Source organism: Oncorhynchus mykiss, chromosome 32, assembly GCF_013265735.2.
Source record: "Oncorhynchus mykiss isolate Arlee chromosome 32, USDA_OmykA_1.1, whole genome shotgun sequence".
Taxonomy (NCBI): Eukaryota; Metazoa; Chordata; class Actinopteri; order Salmoniformes; family Salmonidae; genus Oncorhynchus; species Oncorhynchus mykiss.
The window spans coordinates 39,393,407-39,413,455 of record NC_050572.1 but is presented as its reverse complement, the minus strand read 5'-3'; the positions used below and the strand labels follow the sequence as shown (position 1 = coordinate 39,413,455).

At 42.3% G+C, this 20,049-nt stretch overlaps 2 protein-coding genes and 1 non-coding gene across 3 annotated transcripts; 1 reads left to right on the top strand and 2 right to left on the bottom strand.

Moving 5' to 3' along the window:
- Positions 1-1,100: 1,100 nt before the first annotated feature.
- LOC110487680 (small conductance calcium-activated potassium channel protein 3-like) lies at positions 1,101-14,729 on the top strand. Its single transcript, XM_036971235.1, has 6 exons — positions 1,101-1,253; positions 11,735-11,876; positions 12,512-12,622; positions 12,853-12,980; positions 13,230-13,299; positions 13,604-14,729. The coding sequence occupies exons 1-6, from the start codon at positions 1,105-1,107 to the stop codon at positions 13,832-13,834; spliced, it is 831 nt and encodes a 276-aa protein (XP_036827130.1). The 5' UTR covers positions 1,101-1,104; the 3' UTR covers positions 13,835-14,729.
- Positions 14,604-16,825, bottom strand: rps27.1 (ribosomal protein S27). Its single transcript, XM_021560747.2, has 4 exons — positions 16,707-16,825; positions 15,852-15,960; positions 15,481-15,591; positions 14,604-14,850 (listed from the first exon to the last, which is right to left on the bottom strand). The coding sequence occupies exons 1-4, from the start codon at positions 16,710-16,712 to the stop codon at positions 14,822-14,824; spliced, it is 255 nt and encodes an 84-aa protein (XP_021416422.1). The 5' UTR covers positions 16,713-16,825; the 3' UTR covers positions 14,604-14,821.
- LOC118946554 lies at positions 15,101-15,233 on the bottom strand. The gene has a single exon (XR_005041425.1). It is a non-coding gene; the product is annotated as a small nucleolar RNA SNORA35 (small nucleolar RNA).
- Positions 16,826-20,049: the final 3,224 nt, after the last annotated feature.

Genomic DNA, 20,049 nt, shown 5'->3' with positions numbered 1-20,049 from the left:
ATATCATTTATTACACTTTGACTACACTCTCAGTGACACTGTACTACGTCTATGCTCTAACTCGGATATGGTTTTGTACCCATACTCTCATCACTGAAAGCTCTACATCCACGATAACGGAGCAGAGGACTGGCGAATCGCCATGACAATGGAACGAGTGACTCTAATTGCCCTGGAGCTGTTTGTAGCGGTGGTGCATCCGTTCCCGGTGGGTCTCCCATTGTCATGGCAAGCCATGTCCCCCACGCTGTCAGAGACGGAGCTCGAGATTGTGCTGGCTCTGCCCATGTTCCTGCGACTCTACCTCCTCGGTCGTGCCTTGATGCTGCACAGCCGACTCTACACAGACACGGCCTCGCGGAGCATTGGCGCCCTCAACAAGGTCAGGGGTCAACATTGGTCACCATGCAAGTGGTGCAACCTCTCCCTCAAATCTTAGTTACTTGGTTTAATGGACTTGTACACACTCAGTTTGTACATTAGCCAAAATGATTTTGACTTGAAGTTCAGTAGCAAGTACCATGATACGATGCTAAAGCTGCCCATTGGATTCCACAACACTTCCAGCAGATACTCACCCCATTGCTAGGTGTTGCATTTTCATGGAATCCAATGGTCTGCTTTAGCATTGGCTAGCTGAGCATGTTAACAGAAAAGGCAATTTAATAACAACCAAAAGTATTTAAATCTTCTCGATATGTGATAATTAGAAGTAAAGCTACACCTTCCATCCTTGGATTGAGATACTGTACGTTTTCAAGCCATATCCCAAATTCCACTTGAATGAGAAGATACTTACTACTGATGTCGAGATTTTGTAGGCACAAAAATGTTTACACAACCGTTGTGCAGTATCTCCACAATGCTTTTGTAATTATTTTACTTTTTTTTTGTACAACTTGAGTTTGTTGGGGACACTACTATGACAGTGACACTACATTCTGCTTTGTCCCGCAACCCGCCTCCCTCTCCCACTCTCCTGAGTCTCTACCAAATCCTCCCACTGTAATTCCTTCCCATGTTATTGCTTTTTTAACACTGATCAAACTGATGACCTTGAACTTCCCGCTTGGCTTTGCAAACCTCTCCATTCTTACTGTGGATATGAATATTATTATTACTTGTATCCAGATCCACTTCAACAGCCGTTTTGTGGTCAAAGCGCTGATGACCATCTACCCTGGCACTGTGTTGATGATCTTCAGCGTCTCTCTGTGGCTCATCGCTGCATGGGGCCTTCATGTCTGTGAGAGGTGAGTGACTAACATGGAACCTGAACCGGCTGCGTGCGTACGCCATCGTGTATAAATGTATTTTGTCCCCCCACACCAAACACAATCACGACACGCAGGTTAAAATATCAAAACAAACTCTGAACCGATTATATTAATTTGGGGACCGGTCGAAAAAGCATTAAACATGTATGGCAATTTAGCTAGCTAGCTTGCACTTGCTAGCTAATTTGTCCTATTTAGCTAGCTAATTTGTCCTGGGATATAAACATTGAGTTGTTATTTTACCTGAAATGCATAAGGTCCTCTACTCCGACAATTAATTCACACATAAAACAGTCAACCGAATCCTTTCTAGTTCTCTCTCCTCCTTCCAGGCTTTTTCGCCACTGACCTCGTTCATCTTTCAGTCACCCACGTGGGTATAACCAATGAGGAGATGGCATGTGGGTACCTGCTTCTATAAACCAATGAGGGGATGGAAGAGGCAGGACTTGCAGCTCGATCTGCGTCAGAAATAGAACTTACTTACAGTGCCTTGCGAAAGTATTCGGCCCCCTTGAACTTTGCGACCTTTTGCCACATTTCAGGCTTCAAACATAAAGATATAAAACTGTATTATTTTGTGATGAATCAACAACAAGTGGGACACAATCATGAAGTGGAACGACATTTATTGGATATTTCAAACTTTTTTAACAAATCAAAAACTGAAAAATTGGGCGTGCAAAATTATTCAGCCCCTTTACTTTCAGTGCAGCAAACTCTCTCCAGAAGTTCAGTGAGGATCTCTGAATGATCCAATGTTGACCTAAATGACTAATGATGATAAATACAATCCACCTGTGTGTAATCAAGTCTCCGTATAAATGCACCTGCACTGTGATAGTCTCAGAGGTCCGTTAAAAGCGCAGAGAGCATCATGAAGAACAAGGAACACACCAGGCAGGTCCGAGATACTGTTGTGAAGAAGTTTAAAGCCGGATTTGGATACAAAAAGATTTCCCAAGCTTTAAACATCCCAAGGAGCACTGTGCAAGCGATAATATTGAAATGGAAGGAGTATCAGACCACTGCAAATCTACCAAGACCTGGCCGTCCCTCTAAACTTTCAGCTCATACAAGAAGAAGACTGATCATAGATGCAGCCAAGAGGCCCATGATCACTCTGGATGAACTGCAGAGATCTATAGCTGAGGTGGGAGACTCTGTCCATAGGACAACAATCAGTCGTATATTGCACAAATCTGGCCTTTATGGAAGAGTGGCAAAAAGAAAGCCATTTCTTAAAGATATCCATAAAAAGTGTTGTTTAAAGTTTGCCACAAGCCACCTGGGAGACACACCAAACATGTGGAAGAAGGTGCTCTGGTCAGATGAAACCAAAATTGAACTTTTTGGCAACAATGCAAGATGTTATGTTTGGCGTAAAAGCAACACAGCTCATCACCCTGAACACACCATCCCCACTGTCAAACATGGTGGAGGCAGCATCATGGTTTGGGCCTGCTTTTCTTCAGCAGGGACAGGGAAGATGGTTAAAATTGATGGGAAGATGGATGGAGCCAAATACAGGACCATTCTGGAAGAAAACCTGTTGGAGTCTGCAAAAGACCTGAGACTGGGACGGAGATTTGTCTTCCAACAAGAGAATGATCCAAAACATAAAGCAAAATCTACAATGGAATGGTTCAAAAATAAACATATCCAGGTGTTAGAATGGCCAAGTCAAAGTCCAGACCTGAATCCAATCGAGAATCTGTGGAAAGAACTGAAAACTGCTGTTCACAAATGCTCTCCATCCAACCTCACTGAGCTCGAGCTGTTTTGCAAGGAGGAATGGGAAAAAAATGTCAGTCTCTCGATGTGCAAAACTGATAGAGACATACCCCAAGCGACTTACAGCTGTAATCGCAGCAAAAGGTGGCGCTACAAAGTATTAACTTAAGGGGGCTGAATAATTTTGCACGCCCAATTTTTCAGTTTTTGATTTGTTAAAAAAGTTTGAAATATCCAATAAATGTCGTTCCACTTCATGATTGTGTCCCACTTGTTGTTGATTCTTCACAAAAAAATACAGTTTTATATCTTTATGTTTGAAGCCTGAAATGTGGCAAAAGGTCGCAAAGTTCAAGGGGGCCGAATACTTTCGCAAGGCACTGTATATTTTAGCCCTTGGCAATGCATCGTTGGCACGCACGCGGGCAGTGTGGATGCAATAATTGAATAACATAGATTTCTACATTTATTTTGCAACGCTAGCGATGTAGTCAGCCTGTAAGAAGGGAAAGGAGGAGATTGAGGAGGAGTGACATATGCAATAGACTTTTCCCGGGATTCATTCAGTGGTGTTAATTTCATCAACAAAAACAGTGACTAAAATATTATTCAAAAACCTATTTTTCAGTGTCAATTAATGAGACTATAACTGACTAAATAGACCCAGAAAAAAATATAACTAAACAAATACATATATATTTTCAGTTTACAAAATTATCCCTGTGACTAAAATCTGACTACTAAATGGACTAGACAATATTTTTTGGAGATTAGCCACTAGGCTACCCTGCCGCCCCATCCTTGAGATGTTTCTACAACTTGATTGGAGTCCACCTGTGGTAAATTCAATTGATTGGAAATAATTTGAAAAGGCACACACCTGTCTATTTAAGGTTCCACAGTTGACAGTGCATGTCAGAGCAACAACCAAGCAATGACGTCGAAGGAATTGTCCGTAGAGCTCTGACACAGAAGCACAGATCTGGGGAAGGGTATCAAAACATTTCTGCAGCATTGAAGGTCCCCAAGAACACAATGGCCTCCATCATTCTTAAATGTATGAAGTTTGGAACCACTAACACTCTTCCTAGAGCTGGCCACCTGGGCCAAACTGAGCAATCGGGGGGAGAAGGGCCTTGGTCAGGGAGGTGACCAAGAACCGAATGGTCATTCTGACAGAGATCCAGAGTTCCTCTGTGAAGATGGGAGAACCTTCCAGAAGGACAAACATCTTTGCAGCACTCCACCAATCAAGCCTTTATGGTAGAGTGGCCAGACGGAAGCCACTCCTCAGTAAAAGGCACATGACAGCCCTCTTGGAGTTTGCCAAAAGGCACCTAAAGGACTCTCAAACCATGACAAACAAGATTCTCTGGTCTGATGAAACCAAGATTGAAGTCTGGCCTGAATGCCTAGCGTCACATCTGGAGGAAACCTGGCACCATCCCTACGGTGAAGCATGGTGGTGGCAGCATCATGGTGTGGGGATGTTTTTCAGAGACTGGGAGACTAGTCAGGATCGAGAGAATGATGAACGAAGCAGAGAGCTTCTTGATGAAAACCTGCTCCAGAGCGCTCAGGAACTCAGACCTGGGTGAAGGTTCACATTCCAACAGGACAATGACACTAAGCACACAGCCAAGACAACGCAGTTGTGGCTTCGAAACAAGTCTCTGAATGTCCCTGAGTGGCCCAGCCAGAGCCCAGAATTGAACTAGATCGAACATCTCTGGAGAGACCTGAAAATAGCTGCGCTGCGATGCTCCCCATCCAAGCTGAAAAGTTTGAGAAGATCTGCAGAAAAGAATGGGAAAAACTCCCTAAATACAGGTGTGCCAAGCTTGTAGCATCATACCCAAGAAGACTCGAGGCTAAATTGCTGCCAAATGTGCTTCAACAAAGTACTGAGTAAACGGTCTGAAAACGAATGTAAATGTGATATTTCATTTTTTTTTTTTTAAACAGTGGGGCAAAAAAAGTATTTAGTCAGCAACCAATTGTGCAAGTTCTCCGACCTAAAAAGATGAGAGAGGCCTGTAATTTTCATCACACTTCAACTATGACAGACAAAATGAGAAAACAATCCAGATAATCACATTGTAGGATTTTTAATGAATTTATTTGCAAATTATGGTGGAAAATAAGTATTTGGTCAATAACAAAAGTTCATCTCAATACTTTGTTATATACCATTTGTTGGCAATGACAGAGATCAAACGTTTTCTGTAAGTCTTCACAAGGTTTTCACACACTGTTGCTGGTATTTTGGCCCATTCCTCCATGCAGATCTCCTCTAGAGCAGTGATGTTTTGGGGCTGTTACTGGGCAACACAGACTTTCAACTCCCTCCAAAGATTTTCTATGGGGTTGAGATCTGGAGACTAGCTAGGCCACTCCTTCGTCGCCCGGGCGGTGTGTTTGGGATCATTGTCATGCTGAAAGACCCAGCCACGTTTCATCTACAATGCCCTTGCTGATGGAAGGAGGTTTTCAGTCAAAATCTCACGATACATGGCCCTATTCATTCTTTCCTTTACACGGATCAGTCGTCCTGGTCCCTTTGCAGAAAAACAGCCCCAAAGCATGATGTTTCCACCCCCATGCTTCACAGTAGGTATGGTGTTCTTTGGATGCAACTCAGCATTCTTTGTCCTCCAAACACAACGAATTGAGTTTTTACCAAAAAGTTATATTGTGGTTTCATCTGCCCATATGACATTCTGCCAATCTTCTTCTGGATCATCCAAATGCTCTCTAGCAAACTTCAGACGGGCCTGGACATGTGCTGGCTTAAGCAGGGGGACACGTCTGGCACTGCAGGGTTTGAGTCCCTGGCGGCGTAGTGTGTTACTGATGGTAGGCTTTGTTACTTTGGTCCCAGCTCTCTGCAGTTCATTCACTAGGTCCCCCTGTGTGGTTCTTGGATTTTTGCTCACCGTTCTTGTGAACATTTTGACCCCACGGGGTGAGATCTTGCGTGGAGCCCCAGGTCGAGGGAGATTATCTGTGATCTTGTATGTCTTCCATTTCCTAATAATTGCTCCCACAGTTGATTTCTTCAAACCAAGCTGCTTACCTATTGCAGATTCAGTCTTCCCAGCCTGGTGCAGGTCTACAATTTTGTTTCTGGTGTCCTTTGACAGCTCTTTGGTCTTGGCCATAGTGGAGTTTTAGTGTGACTGTTTGAGGTTGTGGACAGGTGTCTTTTAAATTGATAACAAGTTCAAACAGATGCCATTAATACAGGTAACGAGTGGAGGACAGAGGAGCCTCTTAAAGAAGAAGTTACAGGTCTGTGAGAGCCAGAAATCTTGCTTGTTTGTAGGTGACCAAATACTTATTTTCCACCATAATTTGCAAATAAATAAACTAAAAATCCTACAATGTGATTTTCTGGATTTTTTTCTTCTCATTTTGTCTGTCATAGTTGAAGTGTACCTATGATGAAAATTACAGGCCTCTCATCTTTTTAAGTGGGAGAACTTGCACAATTGGTGGCTGACTAAATACTTTTTCCCCCCACATTTGCAAACATTTCTAAAAACCTGTTTTTGGTTTGTTATTATGGGATATTGTGTGTAGATTTATGTGGGGGAATAAAACAAATTAATTTTAGAATAAGGCTGTAACGTAACAAAATTTGGAAAAAGTCAAGGGGTCTGAATACTCTCCAAATGCACTGTATAGCCTAATAAGCAACTAACTCTAAAACACTGAGAAATGTCTAATTTTCATGAATTAGAAATTACATGACCCTCCCCTGGACTAGATTAAATACTAAACCCTCCCCTTGACCAAAATTGAAAAAGCATGACCCTCCAGCTACCATTCCTTAAATTTCGATCCATCCTTACTAACTATTGTTTGTTTGTTTTTTGATTTGGACATTCTTGAAAACGAGATGGTGCATCTCAAGAGATTTCATCCTGATAAATTTCTAGTAAATAAATACATTTGCTGGCACAGAAAGAACAGAAAGAAAAGAAAAGAAAAGGGATAGCAAACTATTTATTGACTAAATTCCTCTTGCACTACACTATATCTGACTGGGTAAAGAACTTTATTTTGAGTTAAAGCTGCAATATGTAACTTTTTGGGCAACCCAAACAAATTCATATAGAAACGTAAGTTATAGATCTGTCATGCTCATTGTAAGCAAGTCTAAGAAGCGGTAGATCTGTTCTATGTGCACTATTTCTTTTGGTTTTGTACACCAGCTTCAAATGGCTGAAAATACAATATTTGTGGTTATGGAAAATATATTTCACAAAGGCCATCAAATCAAAGGTTATAAAAGTATATATAAAGTTGTTTTTGACAAAAATGAAAACATGTTAGTTTGTCACTTTCACGAGGTTGGAGTAATAACATGTTCAACTACTTAAGACATTGGCTCGATTCTAGGTTGTGCCTTTAGATGTAGAGAAAATGGAATAAGAGTCACATCTGGAGGCAACCAGTCACGGCTCATCACCTGCCCAATACTATCCCTACGGTGAAGCATGGTGGTGGCAGCATCATGCTGTGGGGATGTTTTTCAGTAGCAGGGAGACTAGTCAGGATCGAAGGGAAAGATGAACGGAGCAAAGTACATTGATCCTTGATGAAATCCTGCTCCAGAGTGCTCAGGACCTAGGACTGGGGCGAAGGTTCCCCTTCCAACAGGACAACGACACTAAGCACACAGCCAAGACAATGTCCTTGAGTGGCCCAGCCAGAGCCCAGACTTGAACCTGATCTAACATCTCTGGAGAGACCTGAAAATAGCTGTGCAGCTGTGCACCTTCCAACCGGACAGAGCTTGAGAGGATCTGCAGAGAACAATAGGAGAAGCTCCTCAAATACAGGTGCGCCAAGCTTGTAGCGTCATATCCAAGAAGACTGAAGGCTGTCATTTCTGCCAAAGGTAATTCAACAAAGTACTGAGTAAATGAATACACACAGTTGAAGTTGGAAGTTTACATACACTTAGGTTGGAGTCATTAAAACTCGTTTTTCAACCACGCCACAAATATCTTGTTAGCAAACTATAGTTTTGGCAAGACGGTTAGGACATCTACTTTGTGCGTGACACAAGTAATTCTTCCAACAATTGTTTGCAGACAGATTATTTCACTTATAATTCACGGTATCACAATTCCAGTGGGTCAGAAGTTTACATAACCTAAGTTGACTGTGCCTTTAAACAGCTTAGAAAATTCCAGAAAATGATGTCATGGCTTTAGAAGCTTCTGATAGTTTAATTGACATAATTTGAGTCAATTGGAGGTGTACCTGTGGATGTATTTCAAGGCGTACCTTCAAACTCAGCGCCTCTTTGCTTGACATCATGGGGAAGTCAAAAGAAATCAGCCAAGACCTCAGAAAAAAATTGTAGACCTCCAGAAGTTTGGTTCAGAGATTAATGTACTTTGGTGCGAAAAGTGCAATTAAATTCCAGAACGACAGCAAAGGACCTTGTGAAGAGGCTGGAGGAAACAGGTACAAAAGTATCTATATCTACAGTAAAACGAGCCTGAAAGGCTGCTCGGCAAGGAAGAAGCCACCGCTCCAAAACCTCCATAAAAAAAAGCCAGACCACAGTTTGCAACTGCACATGGGGACAAATATCTTACTTTTTGGAGAAATGTCCTCTGGTCTGATGAAACAAAAATATAACTGTTTGGCCATAATGACCATCGTTATGTTTGGAGGAAAAAGGGGGAGGCTTGCAAGCCGAAGAACACCATCCCAACCGTGAAGCACGGGGGTGGCAGCATCATGTTGTGGGGGTGCTTTGCTGCAAGAGGGACTGGTGCACTTCACAAAATAGATGGCTACATGAGGAAGGAAAATTATGTGGATATATTGAAGCAACATCTCAAGACATCAGTCAGGAAGTTACAGCTTGGTCGCAAATGGGTCTTCCAGATGGACATTGACCGCAAGCATACTTCCAAAGTTGTGGCAAAATGGCTTAAGGACAACAAAGTCAAGGTATTGGGGTGGCCATAACAAAGCCCTGACCTCAATCCTATAGAAAATGTGTGCGCAGAACTGAAAAAGTGTGTGCGAGCAAGGAGGCCTTACAAACCTGACTCAGTTACAACAGCTCTGTCAGGAGGAATGGGCCAATATTCATCCAACTTATTGTGGGAAGCTTTTGGAAGGCTACCCAAAATGGTTGACCCAAGTTAAACAATTTCAAGGCAATGCTACCAAATACTAATTGAGTGTATGTAAACTTCTGACCCACTGGGAATGTGATGAAAGAAATAAAAGTCTACTATTATTCTGACATTTCACATTCTTAAAATAAAGTGGTGGTCCTAACTTACCTAAGACAGGGAATTTTTACTAGGATTAAATGCCAGGAATTGTGAAAAACTGAGTTTAAACTGTATGTAAATGTAAAATTTCTGCTTTTTTTATTTTATAAATGTAACAAAAAGTCTAGAAACCCGTTTTTGCTTTGTCATTATGGGGTATTGTGTGCATATTGATTAAGAATATATTTTTAATCCATTTTAACAAAATATGGGAAAAGTAAAGGGGTCTGAATACTTTCTGAATACCCTATGTGTGTATTAAAATGTGACTAAAATTAAAGGGCATTTAATTGACTAAAACGTTTTTTTCATTTTGATTAACTAGGCTAAATCATGATTTAAATGACAAATGTGACTTAAGTAATTTTGACAAATATATCCTTGTCTAAAACTAGACTACATTTAAAAAAAGGGCCAAAATTAACACTGATTCAAAGGCACTACACTACACTACACTACAATCGAAGGCACGTCCCAACACTACAGATAATGCGCCTTTTAAAGGTAATTTGATACTTCAGCCGACGTCCGTAGCATTTACCATTGCAAACGTCGGGGAAATGGCATTTTAAAAGACGCATTGTCTGTAGTGCTGGGACGTGCCTTCGATTTAATCCCGGCCTTAGTGACTACAGTGGGGCAAAAAAGTATTTAGTCAGCCACCAATTGTGCAAGTTCTCCAACTTAAAAAGATGACAGAGGCCTGTAATTTTCATCATAGGTACACTTCAACTATGACAGACAAAATGAGAAGGAAAAAAATCCAGAAAATCACATTGTAGGATTTTTAATGAATTTATTTGCAAATTATGGTGGAAAATAAGTATTTGGTCACCTACAAACAAGCAAGATTTCTGGCTCTCACAGACCTGTAACTTCTTCTTTAAGAGGCTCCTCTGTCCTCCACTCGTTACCTGTATTAATGGCACCTGTTTGAACTTGTTATCAGTATAAAAGACACCTGTCCACAACCTCAAACAGTCACACTCCAAACTCCACTATGGCCAAGACCAAAGAGCTGTCAAAGGACACCAGAAACAAAATTGTAGACCTGCACCAGGCTGGGAAGACTGAATCTGCAATAGGTAAGCAGCTTGGTTTGAAGAAATCAACTGTGGGAGCAATTATTAGGAAATGGAAGACATACAAGATCACTGATAATCTCCCTCGATCTGGGGCTCCACGCAAGATCTCACCCCGTGGGGTCAAAATGTTCACAAGAACAGTGAGCAAAAATCCCAGAACCACACAGGGGGACCTAGTGAATGACCTGCAGAGAGCTGGGACCAAAGTAACAAAGCCTACCATCAGTAACACACTACGCCGCCAGGGACTCAAATCCTGCAGTGCCAGACGTGTCCCCCTGCTTAAGCCAGTACATGTCCAGGCCCGTCTGAAGTTTGCTAGAGAGCATTTGGATGATCCAGAAGAAGATTGGGAGAATGTCATATGGTAACATGATGAAACCAAAATATAACTTTTTGGTAAAAACTCAACTCGTCGTGTTTGGAGGACAAAGAATGCTGAGTTGCATCCAAAGAAAACCATACCTACTGTGAAGCATGGGGGTGGAAACATCATGCTTTGGGGCTGTTTTTCTGCAAAGGGACCAGGACGACTGATCCGTGTAAAGAATGAATGGGGCCATGTATCGTGAGATTTTGAGTGAAAACATCCTTCCATCAGCAAGGGCATTGAAGATGAAACGTGGCTGGGTCTTTCAGCATGACAATGATCCCAAACACACCGCCCGGGCAACGAAAGAGTGGCTTCGTAAGAAGCATTTCAAGGTCCTGGAGTGGCCTAGCCAGTCTCCAGATCTCAACCCCATAGAAAATCTTTGGAGGGAGTTGAAAGTCCGTGTTGCCCAGCAACAGCCCCAAAACCTCACTGCTCTAGAGGAGATATGCATGGAGGAATGGGCCAAAATACCAGCAACAGTGTGTGAAGACTTACAGAAAACGTTTGATCTCTGTCATTGCCAACAAAGGGTATATAACAAAGTATTGAGATAAACTTTTGTTATTGACCAAATACTTATTTTCCACCATTATTTGCAAATAAATTCATTAAAAATCCTACAATGTGATTTTTTTGATTTTTTTTCTCATTTTGTCTGTCATAGTTGAAGTGTACCTATGATGAAAATTACAGGCCTCTCTCATCTTTTTAAGTGGGAGAACTTGCACAATTGTTGGCTGACTAAATACTTTTTTGCCCCACTGTATATTACTTGGACCAACCTGTACTGTGACTAATATCAGATGGGCCCATCATAAGCTCAGTCAGTCATATAAAAAATACAGTCAAATATCACACTCCTAGACAGAAACTAGTTTTTTGTTAAATGTTAATATGGTAAGAGTGGACAAGACAGAGGAAAATCTGAACCATCATCCCTCCCTTGTCCTCTAGACACCACAACTATAAGGACCTGAGCAGTAACTACATGGAGGCCCTGTGGATGGTCTCGGTCACCTTCTTGTCCATTGGTTATGGGGATGTTGTTCCCCACACCTACTGTGGCCGCAGCATCTGTCTACTCACTGGGATCATGGTAAGCAGCTTCGGCGAAATAGGAAAGGCAATCGCACAGCTGAGTTGGCTTGTTGCCGGTGCCTTGGAATAATTTGATGAAATCTTTAAAAGAGAAGGTGGTGGGAATCATTGTAATTGTGGTCATTAGCATACTGTCTTCTTTTCCTTAAAGACCCAATGCAGCCATTTTTATCTCAATATCAAATCATTTCTGGTTAACAATTAAGTACCCTACTGTGATTGTTCTCAATTAAAATAGTGAAAATTTAACAAAATTGACTTCTTAGCAAGACCAATATCCCAAGCAAGAATTTAGCTAGGACTGTCTGGCAGTAGTCTGAGTGGGGAGGGGAAAACTGAAAACTAGCTGTTATTGGTTTGGAAATCTCTTTCTTATTGGTCTATTAACTCATTTACCGCCTGGTGGTGTCACCGGGTAGGCCAAAACTCCATCCCACCAAAACAGGCTAAAATTTCAGGCGGTCTTTTCAAATAGCTCCTACACTAAAAGGGCATTATCATAATTTTCACAATTTCATAGTTCTATTCCAACTCCTAGTATGGAAATAAAACAGGACCATCTAGATTTTGATTGCGCTGGGCCTTTAACCTTTTTTGTTTTGTTTATTTCTCTCTCTGTCATACACACACAAGGGGGCTGGTTGCACAGTGCTGGTGGTTGCCGTGGTTGCCAGGAAACTGGAGCTGACCAGGGCAGAGAAACACGTCCACAACTTCATGATGGATTCCCACTTTACAAAAGGGGTAAAACTCACCTGACTTAATTAGCATGTGAATGTATTCAATAGTGGTCTTTGGAACCTTGACTTAACATATGTGAGACATTCAATGTTGACCTGTAAAGTTGTATGAATCATGGACTGTCTCACAAATGGCAACCTATTCCATATATAGTGCACCGGTAATAGGGTGCCATTTGGGATGCACACATTGAAAACTGAGTGTTGGATGAGGAAGCAATTGTTCTCTTCCAGATAAAAATTGCTGCAGCAAATGTACTGAGAGAGACCTGGATGATCTACAAACACACCAAGCTGGCCAGGGAGAGAGACCACTGCAGAGTGCGCATGCACCAGAGGAAGCTGCTGCTCGCAATCCACCGGTAAAGCACCATTCAAAACACACTTCCCCAAGTAACCCACCAATCAGCTTAGATATTCCCCTCTGAAAAGCCAATGAGGTTACACTTTACACCACATGCACAGAGGTGTTAGAACTCTAGAACTTGTGAAAGCCTCGACTGTAATACAGAAATGGTCATTCTGTTTATCGTGAATTATATTTTCAATTTGTTTTACCTGTCCTGTGATTATGTCTGAATGTTAGAAATCTTCCTCTGTGTTCACCCCAGGCTGCGTGATGTGAAGATGGAAAGGAGGAAATTAGCTGACCAGGCCAACACGCTGGTGGATCTCTGCAAGGTGAGAGACAGGCACGGTTACCCATTAGGTTCACCCACTACTGTTGCAACAACCAAATATGACCAATATTCTAGTTGCCACTACTAGCCTGGACCCATATCTGTTTGTGCTATCATGTCAACTCCTTGTCATGCCAAATGAGTGACGAGGAGTTGACATGGTAGCACAAACAGATCTGAGTCCAGGCTAGGCCACTACTGTTGCAATAACCAAATATGACCAATATTCTAGAGAAGGGAGCAATCGACAATCTTCTAAACATTATCACATTCTCAGACCACTCTGCACCTTTTCCCCCATGTAGATGCAGAATCTGATGTATGACGTGCTGTCAGAGGTGAGTGGATGCCGAGGGGACCTGGAAAAACACACAAACAGTCTGCAGCAGAATGTGGAGGAGCTGAGAGAAGGCTTTAGGACCCTAATGCCCCTCCTCTCTAGCACCCTCGCCACACAAAATGCTTCCATCCGCCACCTGCTCAGGGAGAGGGAGGAGCAGGCAGTGACATGGAGCATGGCAGGACAGGATAAGTAAGATGGCAAGAGGTATGCAATGTGTATTGTTACAGGGAAAGGTAGAAAGAAATTGATGGGCTGAGTTGGGATGAGGATCTTCAAAAGATACTTTATAGGAATAACTGTTCAAAGTGTACGTAAAGAATGTGTCAAAGCAATAAGGGATGGATTTTTATTTTTTATTAGAATTACGATGAGCCAACATCCAGACTATATGCAGTACTGATAAGTGACCCATACTGGCCAAAAAAAAACCTTGGTGATACTAGTCTTGATTTTAACATTCTCAGAATTAAACAAAAAATGTGTTGTTAGCCAGCATGTGCACTGAATGTTCTGCGCGTCACAACTAATGTATTGTCATGGTAGTATGTGGTGTACAGTATAAAACCATGTCCAGTAATAACCAAATCTGTTTTACTGAATTGTATAATTTACAGTAAACATTAATAAAGTTACATCTTTCTTGTCACGAGTCAGTTAATTACATATTGTTCCTTATGTATTTTCTTGAAAAAACAAACACTCGCTTTACTGTAACAGGCTATGAACACATGCCAGTGGTCGAGTTCCTGCCCAACTACATGCGCAGGTGTTGCGTGCCACGTCGTACAGTTGGGAATCAGATTGCTTAATCATGTGTTCAGCAGATATCTTAAATACGGATCCCGGCGTTGTAATTTCTGGCATACGTCTGCAATGAAGTCAGACAACTGTGCTATAGAACAGTGTTTCCATGCCATCATAGGCAAAAATGGAAAAGGGAACAAAAGTTCAAACCACCCCAATTCTTTAGCCAAAACAATATTTTATTAAGAGACTGGTTGGAGGGTTGAGTTACAGCAACCAAGTGGACTATCACAGAGTGCGTCCAGATGTCATGAGCACTTCTAGATCAATCCGCTGTTTCTTGGATGCAGGGACTGCTGTGTCAAGGCTGGAGTCGCTGAAATCAACCTGTCCAACCCCTCTCCCTTACATCTCTACCAGGGCATCGGGGGTACAACTAATGCTGCTTCCTCCTGAATGAGCACCCTGATGGAAAGAGAAAAGGACAGTCAGGCCACAGACAATGGGGGCATTACCACTACAATCTGAATGATTAGAGAGTAGCGGGACAGTGTTCATTCATTTGGTTGCATATTTACAGCATCTAGTGCTAAACAGTCTACATGGCACGAAAGCATTCACTGCCAAAACAATAATTTAAGATCTGCTAAAGCAATGTTGGAATCCAGTGTACTGCAACACCTAAATAATAAGTAGCACCATAGCATAACTTGCATCTTGTTCTCAGCCTTCGAAAGGGGAGAGCCAGTGGTCTAGCCCTACCCTTCTGCAAACTGAGATCTATCATCTGGCACTGGAATGAGACAGTACAACCATTGGGGTGGCAGTCCAGTCACTTGACAGTGCAGTTAGGTAATTTGATAAAGATATGAGCCATTAACATCTACAGTGAATGTGACAAGTCTGAATTAATCTGTGCCAATATCAGCCAGTCAAATTACTATTCATTAACATAGGACCAACTACATCAATAAATATTGACATGATGTACTTAACAGCTACTACTGAGTTTTTCCACAGATATTAAATTAGACTATCCACTCTCCAACATGAGTTGGAAAACCCAGGGGGTGACAGAATGCTGAGACTACTGACCCTCTGTGAGACGTGCTTTGCCGCCAGTGGGCTGACACAGAACTGTGGAGCAACCCACACACAGCACAACCGTCTGAGCGTGGCTGAACACAGTTGTGATCTTGTAGCATCCTGAGGGAAAGAGAAAAATAAAAAATATTAAACACACAATCTGAAGATCAACGTCATTAGTGCCTGGAGGTGTATTCATAGTGTACATAGTAGCAAAGAAACTAAAACGAGTGTTTCTTATTGGACAAATACTAATAGGCCCCTCCCCATTTGCTTCCTAATGAATACAATGTAAGTACTGAATCATTTAGCTACTGCATTCAGATAGACAAGGTGGCCCCTTCAAACATGAGTCCAATGAAGGAAAGAGCTGGATCTACCTGGGCACTTAACATCCATGAAATAGGAGTTAGGGCTCTGGACGAGACGCTTCTTCTTGTGGCTCCTCTTCTCCTCCTCAGGGGATGGGTGCAACAAGTCTTTTGCGAGCTGCAGAAGAGTGGACAAAAGACTGCTTAAAACATTATTTAGTTTGAGTAGTTAGGACTTCTGTTTACAAACGACAGACCGTGCATTTAACATTTGTCAATAGCAGACCCCCCTATCCAGAGAAAGCTACATCGCGGTATCAGCCATTAGTTATGTCAGATACACAACCCACAATGGGTGTTGGTTCACAGCCAGTTGAATTACATTGAAATCGAATCACATATAAACCACTCAAGCTTTGTTGAAATTGACATCAAAATAGGAAAATTGCTGCGAGTGATACTGCCAAGGAACTGTAATGAATTTGCGATCCAAAACCTCATAGCTACCACAACTCTTGCTCACTGGATTACGTAACGTCAACGCTGACCATTGTTCCGAGGCAAAATAATAACATGTTCACTTGGGATTTGAGCAGTAACTGGCACTACATAAATCTACTAGTACACAAGGCAACTACTGTATGTTTAACAGCGGCCGCTATTGCACGTGTATATATTTAGACAATGTTTCATTTTCAGGTGACTCTTTCTCCATGTTTGCGATATGCAGGCCGCCATCTTGTATCACAATGCGCGAGTATGTGAATGATTATAATAGCAACACATCGGCACTGAATAGGCCGACAGAGCTAAAACACACAACAGTCAGTACTCGCATTATTATGCATTACTGACTCCAGTATTGGCATCTAAAGCCCCATATGAACGGTTAAAATCGCAATTATGTCAGGCTCCAGTACTCACTGGCATGTTGGCGAGGAAATAGCCGCTGCCGGAAAGGAGGCATTGCCGGAAACAGGGGGTTCATATTGACGCTCATTTTGTGCACCGACAGGAAGTGAGTGAATTAGAGGAGGTTGGTGGACATATTTGTAAGGTCAAAACACGTAAACTGTGTTCGAATACTCATACTAACCGTACTTTTTCGGACGTGAATTGAGTATCTAGTATAGTTATCGATCGTAGTATGGATATAGTTAGTATGCCAAAAGTTCCCGGATGTCAGACGTAATTCGCAAAAATTCGAAGTATACACGAGGTAGACACTATTTCCGTACTTTTAAGGCCCATAAGACAATTCTTCGGAAGTGGGCGTGGCTTCACAACGTTTTCAGAGTTGAAGAAAATGGCAGAAAATATGCAGCTGAAATCCAACGAGAGCGGATACAAATTGATTTCTTAAATTAGTTTTGACAAATGTTAAGAAAATGTTAAGCAATGCAATAAAATAACTGTTCAAATAGGTTGTTGTATGTGTCGAATTGCTACGCTTTATCTTGGCCAGGTCGCAGTTGCAAATGAGAACTTGTTCTCAACTAGCCTACCTGGTTAAATAAAGGTGAAATAAATAAATATACAACTTTATTCTTGAAATGTTGGTGATGTAACAATAGAGTAACAATAGAGTGCCGCCAACAGTTCCCTATGAAATGAACCGCTGTAAACAAGCAAAAAAGAGCAGTGAATTTAATTTATTGATTTATATCCAAGTCTTTACTGTGTTGTAGTGTCAACAAATTGTATATCTGACATCTTCATATGTTTAGAAAACTATCAGATATAAACAGCACAACTCGGAAGCGTTAATTATCACTTAGCAATGGCTATGCGCCTAACTCTTTATACACACTCAGTGGCCAGTTTATTAGGTACACCACAAAAATGGTTTGCTCCTATAGACAGTGAGTCATGTAGCTGTGACTTGCTATATAAAGCAGCCAGACAGACATTGAGGCATTCAGATACTGTTCGACTGAATGTTAGATTGGGAGAAACGAGTGACCTAAGCGACTTTGAGCATGGTATGATAGTTGTTGTCGGGCGCGCCTGTTCCAGCATCTGAGAAACGTCCACTCTCCTGAGTTTTTCATCCACAACAGTGTCTAGGGTTTACCGAGAATGGCGTGACAAATAAAAAACATCCAGTCAGTGTCAGTCCTATGGGCGAAAACTGCTCATTGATGAGAGGTCGAAGGAGAATGGCAAGAATCATGCATGCTACCAGGCGGGCCACAAACAGGCAAATAATGGCGCAGTACGCCAGTAGTGTGCAGAACGGCATCTCAAAATGCACAACGGGTCAATCCTAGTCACGGATGGGCTATTGTAGCAGATGACCACACTGGGTTCAACTCCTATCACCTAAAAACAAGATGTGGCTCCAGTGGGCATGCAATCACCAACACTGGACAATTGAGCAGTGGAAAAGCATCGCCTGGTCCGACAAATCCTGATTCCTGGAGCAGCATACTGATGGCAGAGCCAGAATTTGGCGTAAGCAGCATGAATCCATGGCCCCATTCTGCCTGGTGTCTACAGTACAGGCAAGTGGCGGTGGTGTAATGGTGTGTGGAATGTTTTCCTGGCACACGTTAGGTCTGTTGATACCAATTGAGCAATGTTTCCATGCCATGAAGAATGCAGGCTGTTCTGGAGACCCACTAGATGGGTGTACCTAATAAACTTTCCACTGAGAGTACATGGCTCTGATTGTGAGTGATCACAATGAGTGATTGTGACACTGATTGTTCTGTTTACATCCCTAAATATGAAAATGTATTAAAACAGCAAATCTATGTGGTGGAACACTTTGCATTTCCGTCTTCTGTAATTTCTTTCTACATCTATCCAATATATCAACATATGAGGCATTTCTGAAATCCTCAAGATGTTTCCTAATCACACAAAAATGACTAATGTTGATGATATATTCACAGAAGGCATTATACACCCATTTGTGTATGTAGCCGATGCAAAATGGCTAGCTAGTTAGCGGTGGTGCGCGCTGGTAGTGGTTCCCCTTGCTCTGCAAGGACCGTGGATTTTGTGGAGCGATGGGTAACGATGCTTCGAGGGTGACTGTTGATGTGTGCAGAGTGTCCCTGGTTCGCGCCCAGGTTGGGGCGAGAGGACGGACGTAATATCTGTACACTAAGCCAAAACCATATTTTCAGTTGGTGTTTGGTAAATCGGGATAGCAGGTTAGATAAACTGGGACACCATTATTATAGTCATAATAATGGCTAAATATCTACCTTAATTGAATACGGGTGTAATCTGTCAATCAATCAATGACAATTGTACTAAAACTAGAATCTGTCAATACAGTGTTCTGTTCCTAAAACTAGAATCTGAATCCCACTCCAATTCGCATACCGCCCCAAGAGATACACAAATGAAGCAATATCAATCGCGCTCTACACTGCCCTTTCCCACCTGTACAAAAGAAACACCTACATGAGAATGCTGTTCATTGACGACAACTCAGCGTTCATCACCATAGTGCCCACGAAGCTCATCACTAAGCTAAGGACCCTGGGTCTAAACACCTCCCTCTACAACTGGATCCTAGACTTCCTGACAGGCCGCCCCCAGGAGGTAAGGGTAGGCAACCTGCCCAGGAACTGCGGTTGAAAATGAGCCGGCTGGCTAAAACCAGCACTTTTACTGAAATGTTGATTAATGTGCACTGTCCCTGTAAAAATAAAATCAACTCAACAACACATCTGCCACGCTGATCCTCAACACTGGGGCCTCTCAGGGGTGTGTGCTTAGTCCCCTCCTGTACTCCCTGTTCACCCACAGCTGCATAGCCAAGCACGACTCTAACACCCTCATTAAGTTTGCTAACATCACAACAGTGGTAGGCCTGATCACTGACAACAATGAGCCTAGAGGGAGGAGGTCAGAGACATGGCAGTGTGGTGCAAGGACAACAACCTCTCCCTCAATGTGAGCAAGACAAAGGAGTTGATCGTGGACCACAGGAAAAGGAGGGCCGAACAGGCCCCCATTTACATCGACGGGGCTGTAGTGGAGCGGGTCGAGAGTTTCAAGTTCCTTGGTGTCCACATCACCAACAAACTATGATGTTCCAAACACACCAAGACATTCACGAAGATGGCACGACAACACCTTTCCCCCTCAGGAGACTGAAAAGATTTGGCATGGGTCCCCAGATCCTCAAAAAGTTCTACAGCTGTACCATCGAGAGCATCCTGACCGGTTGCATTACCGCCTGGTATGGCAACTGCTCGACATCTGAATTTAAGGTGCTATAGAGGGTAGTACGTACGCCCAGTACATC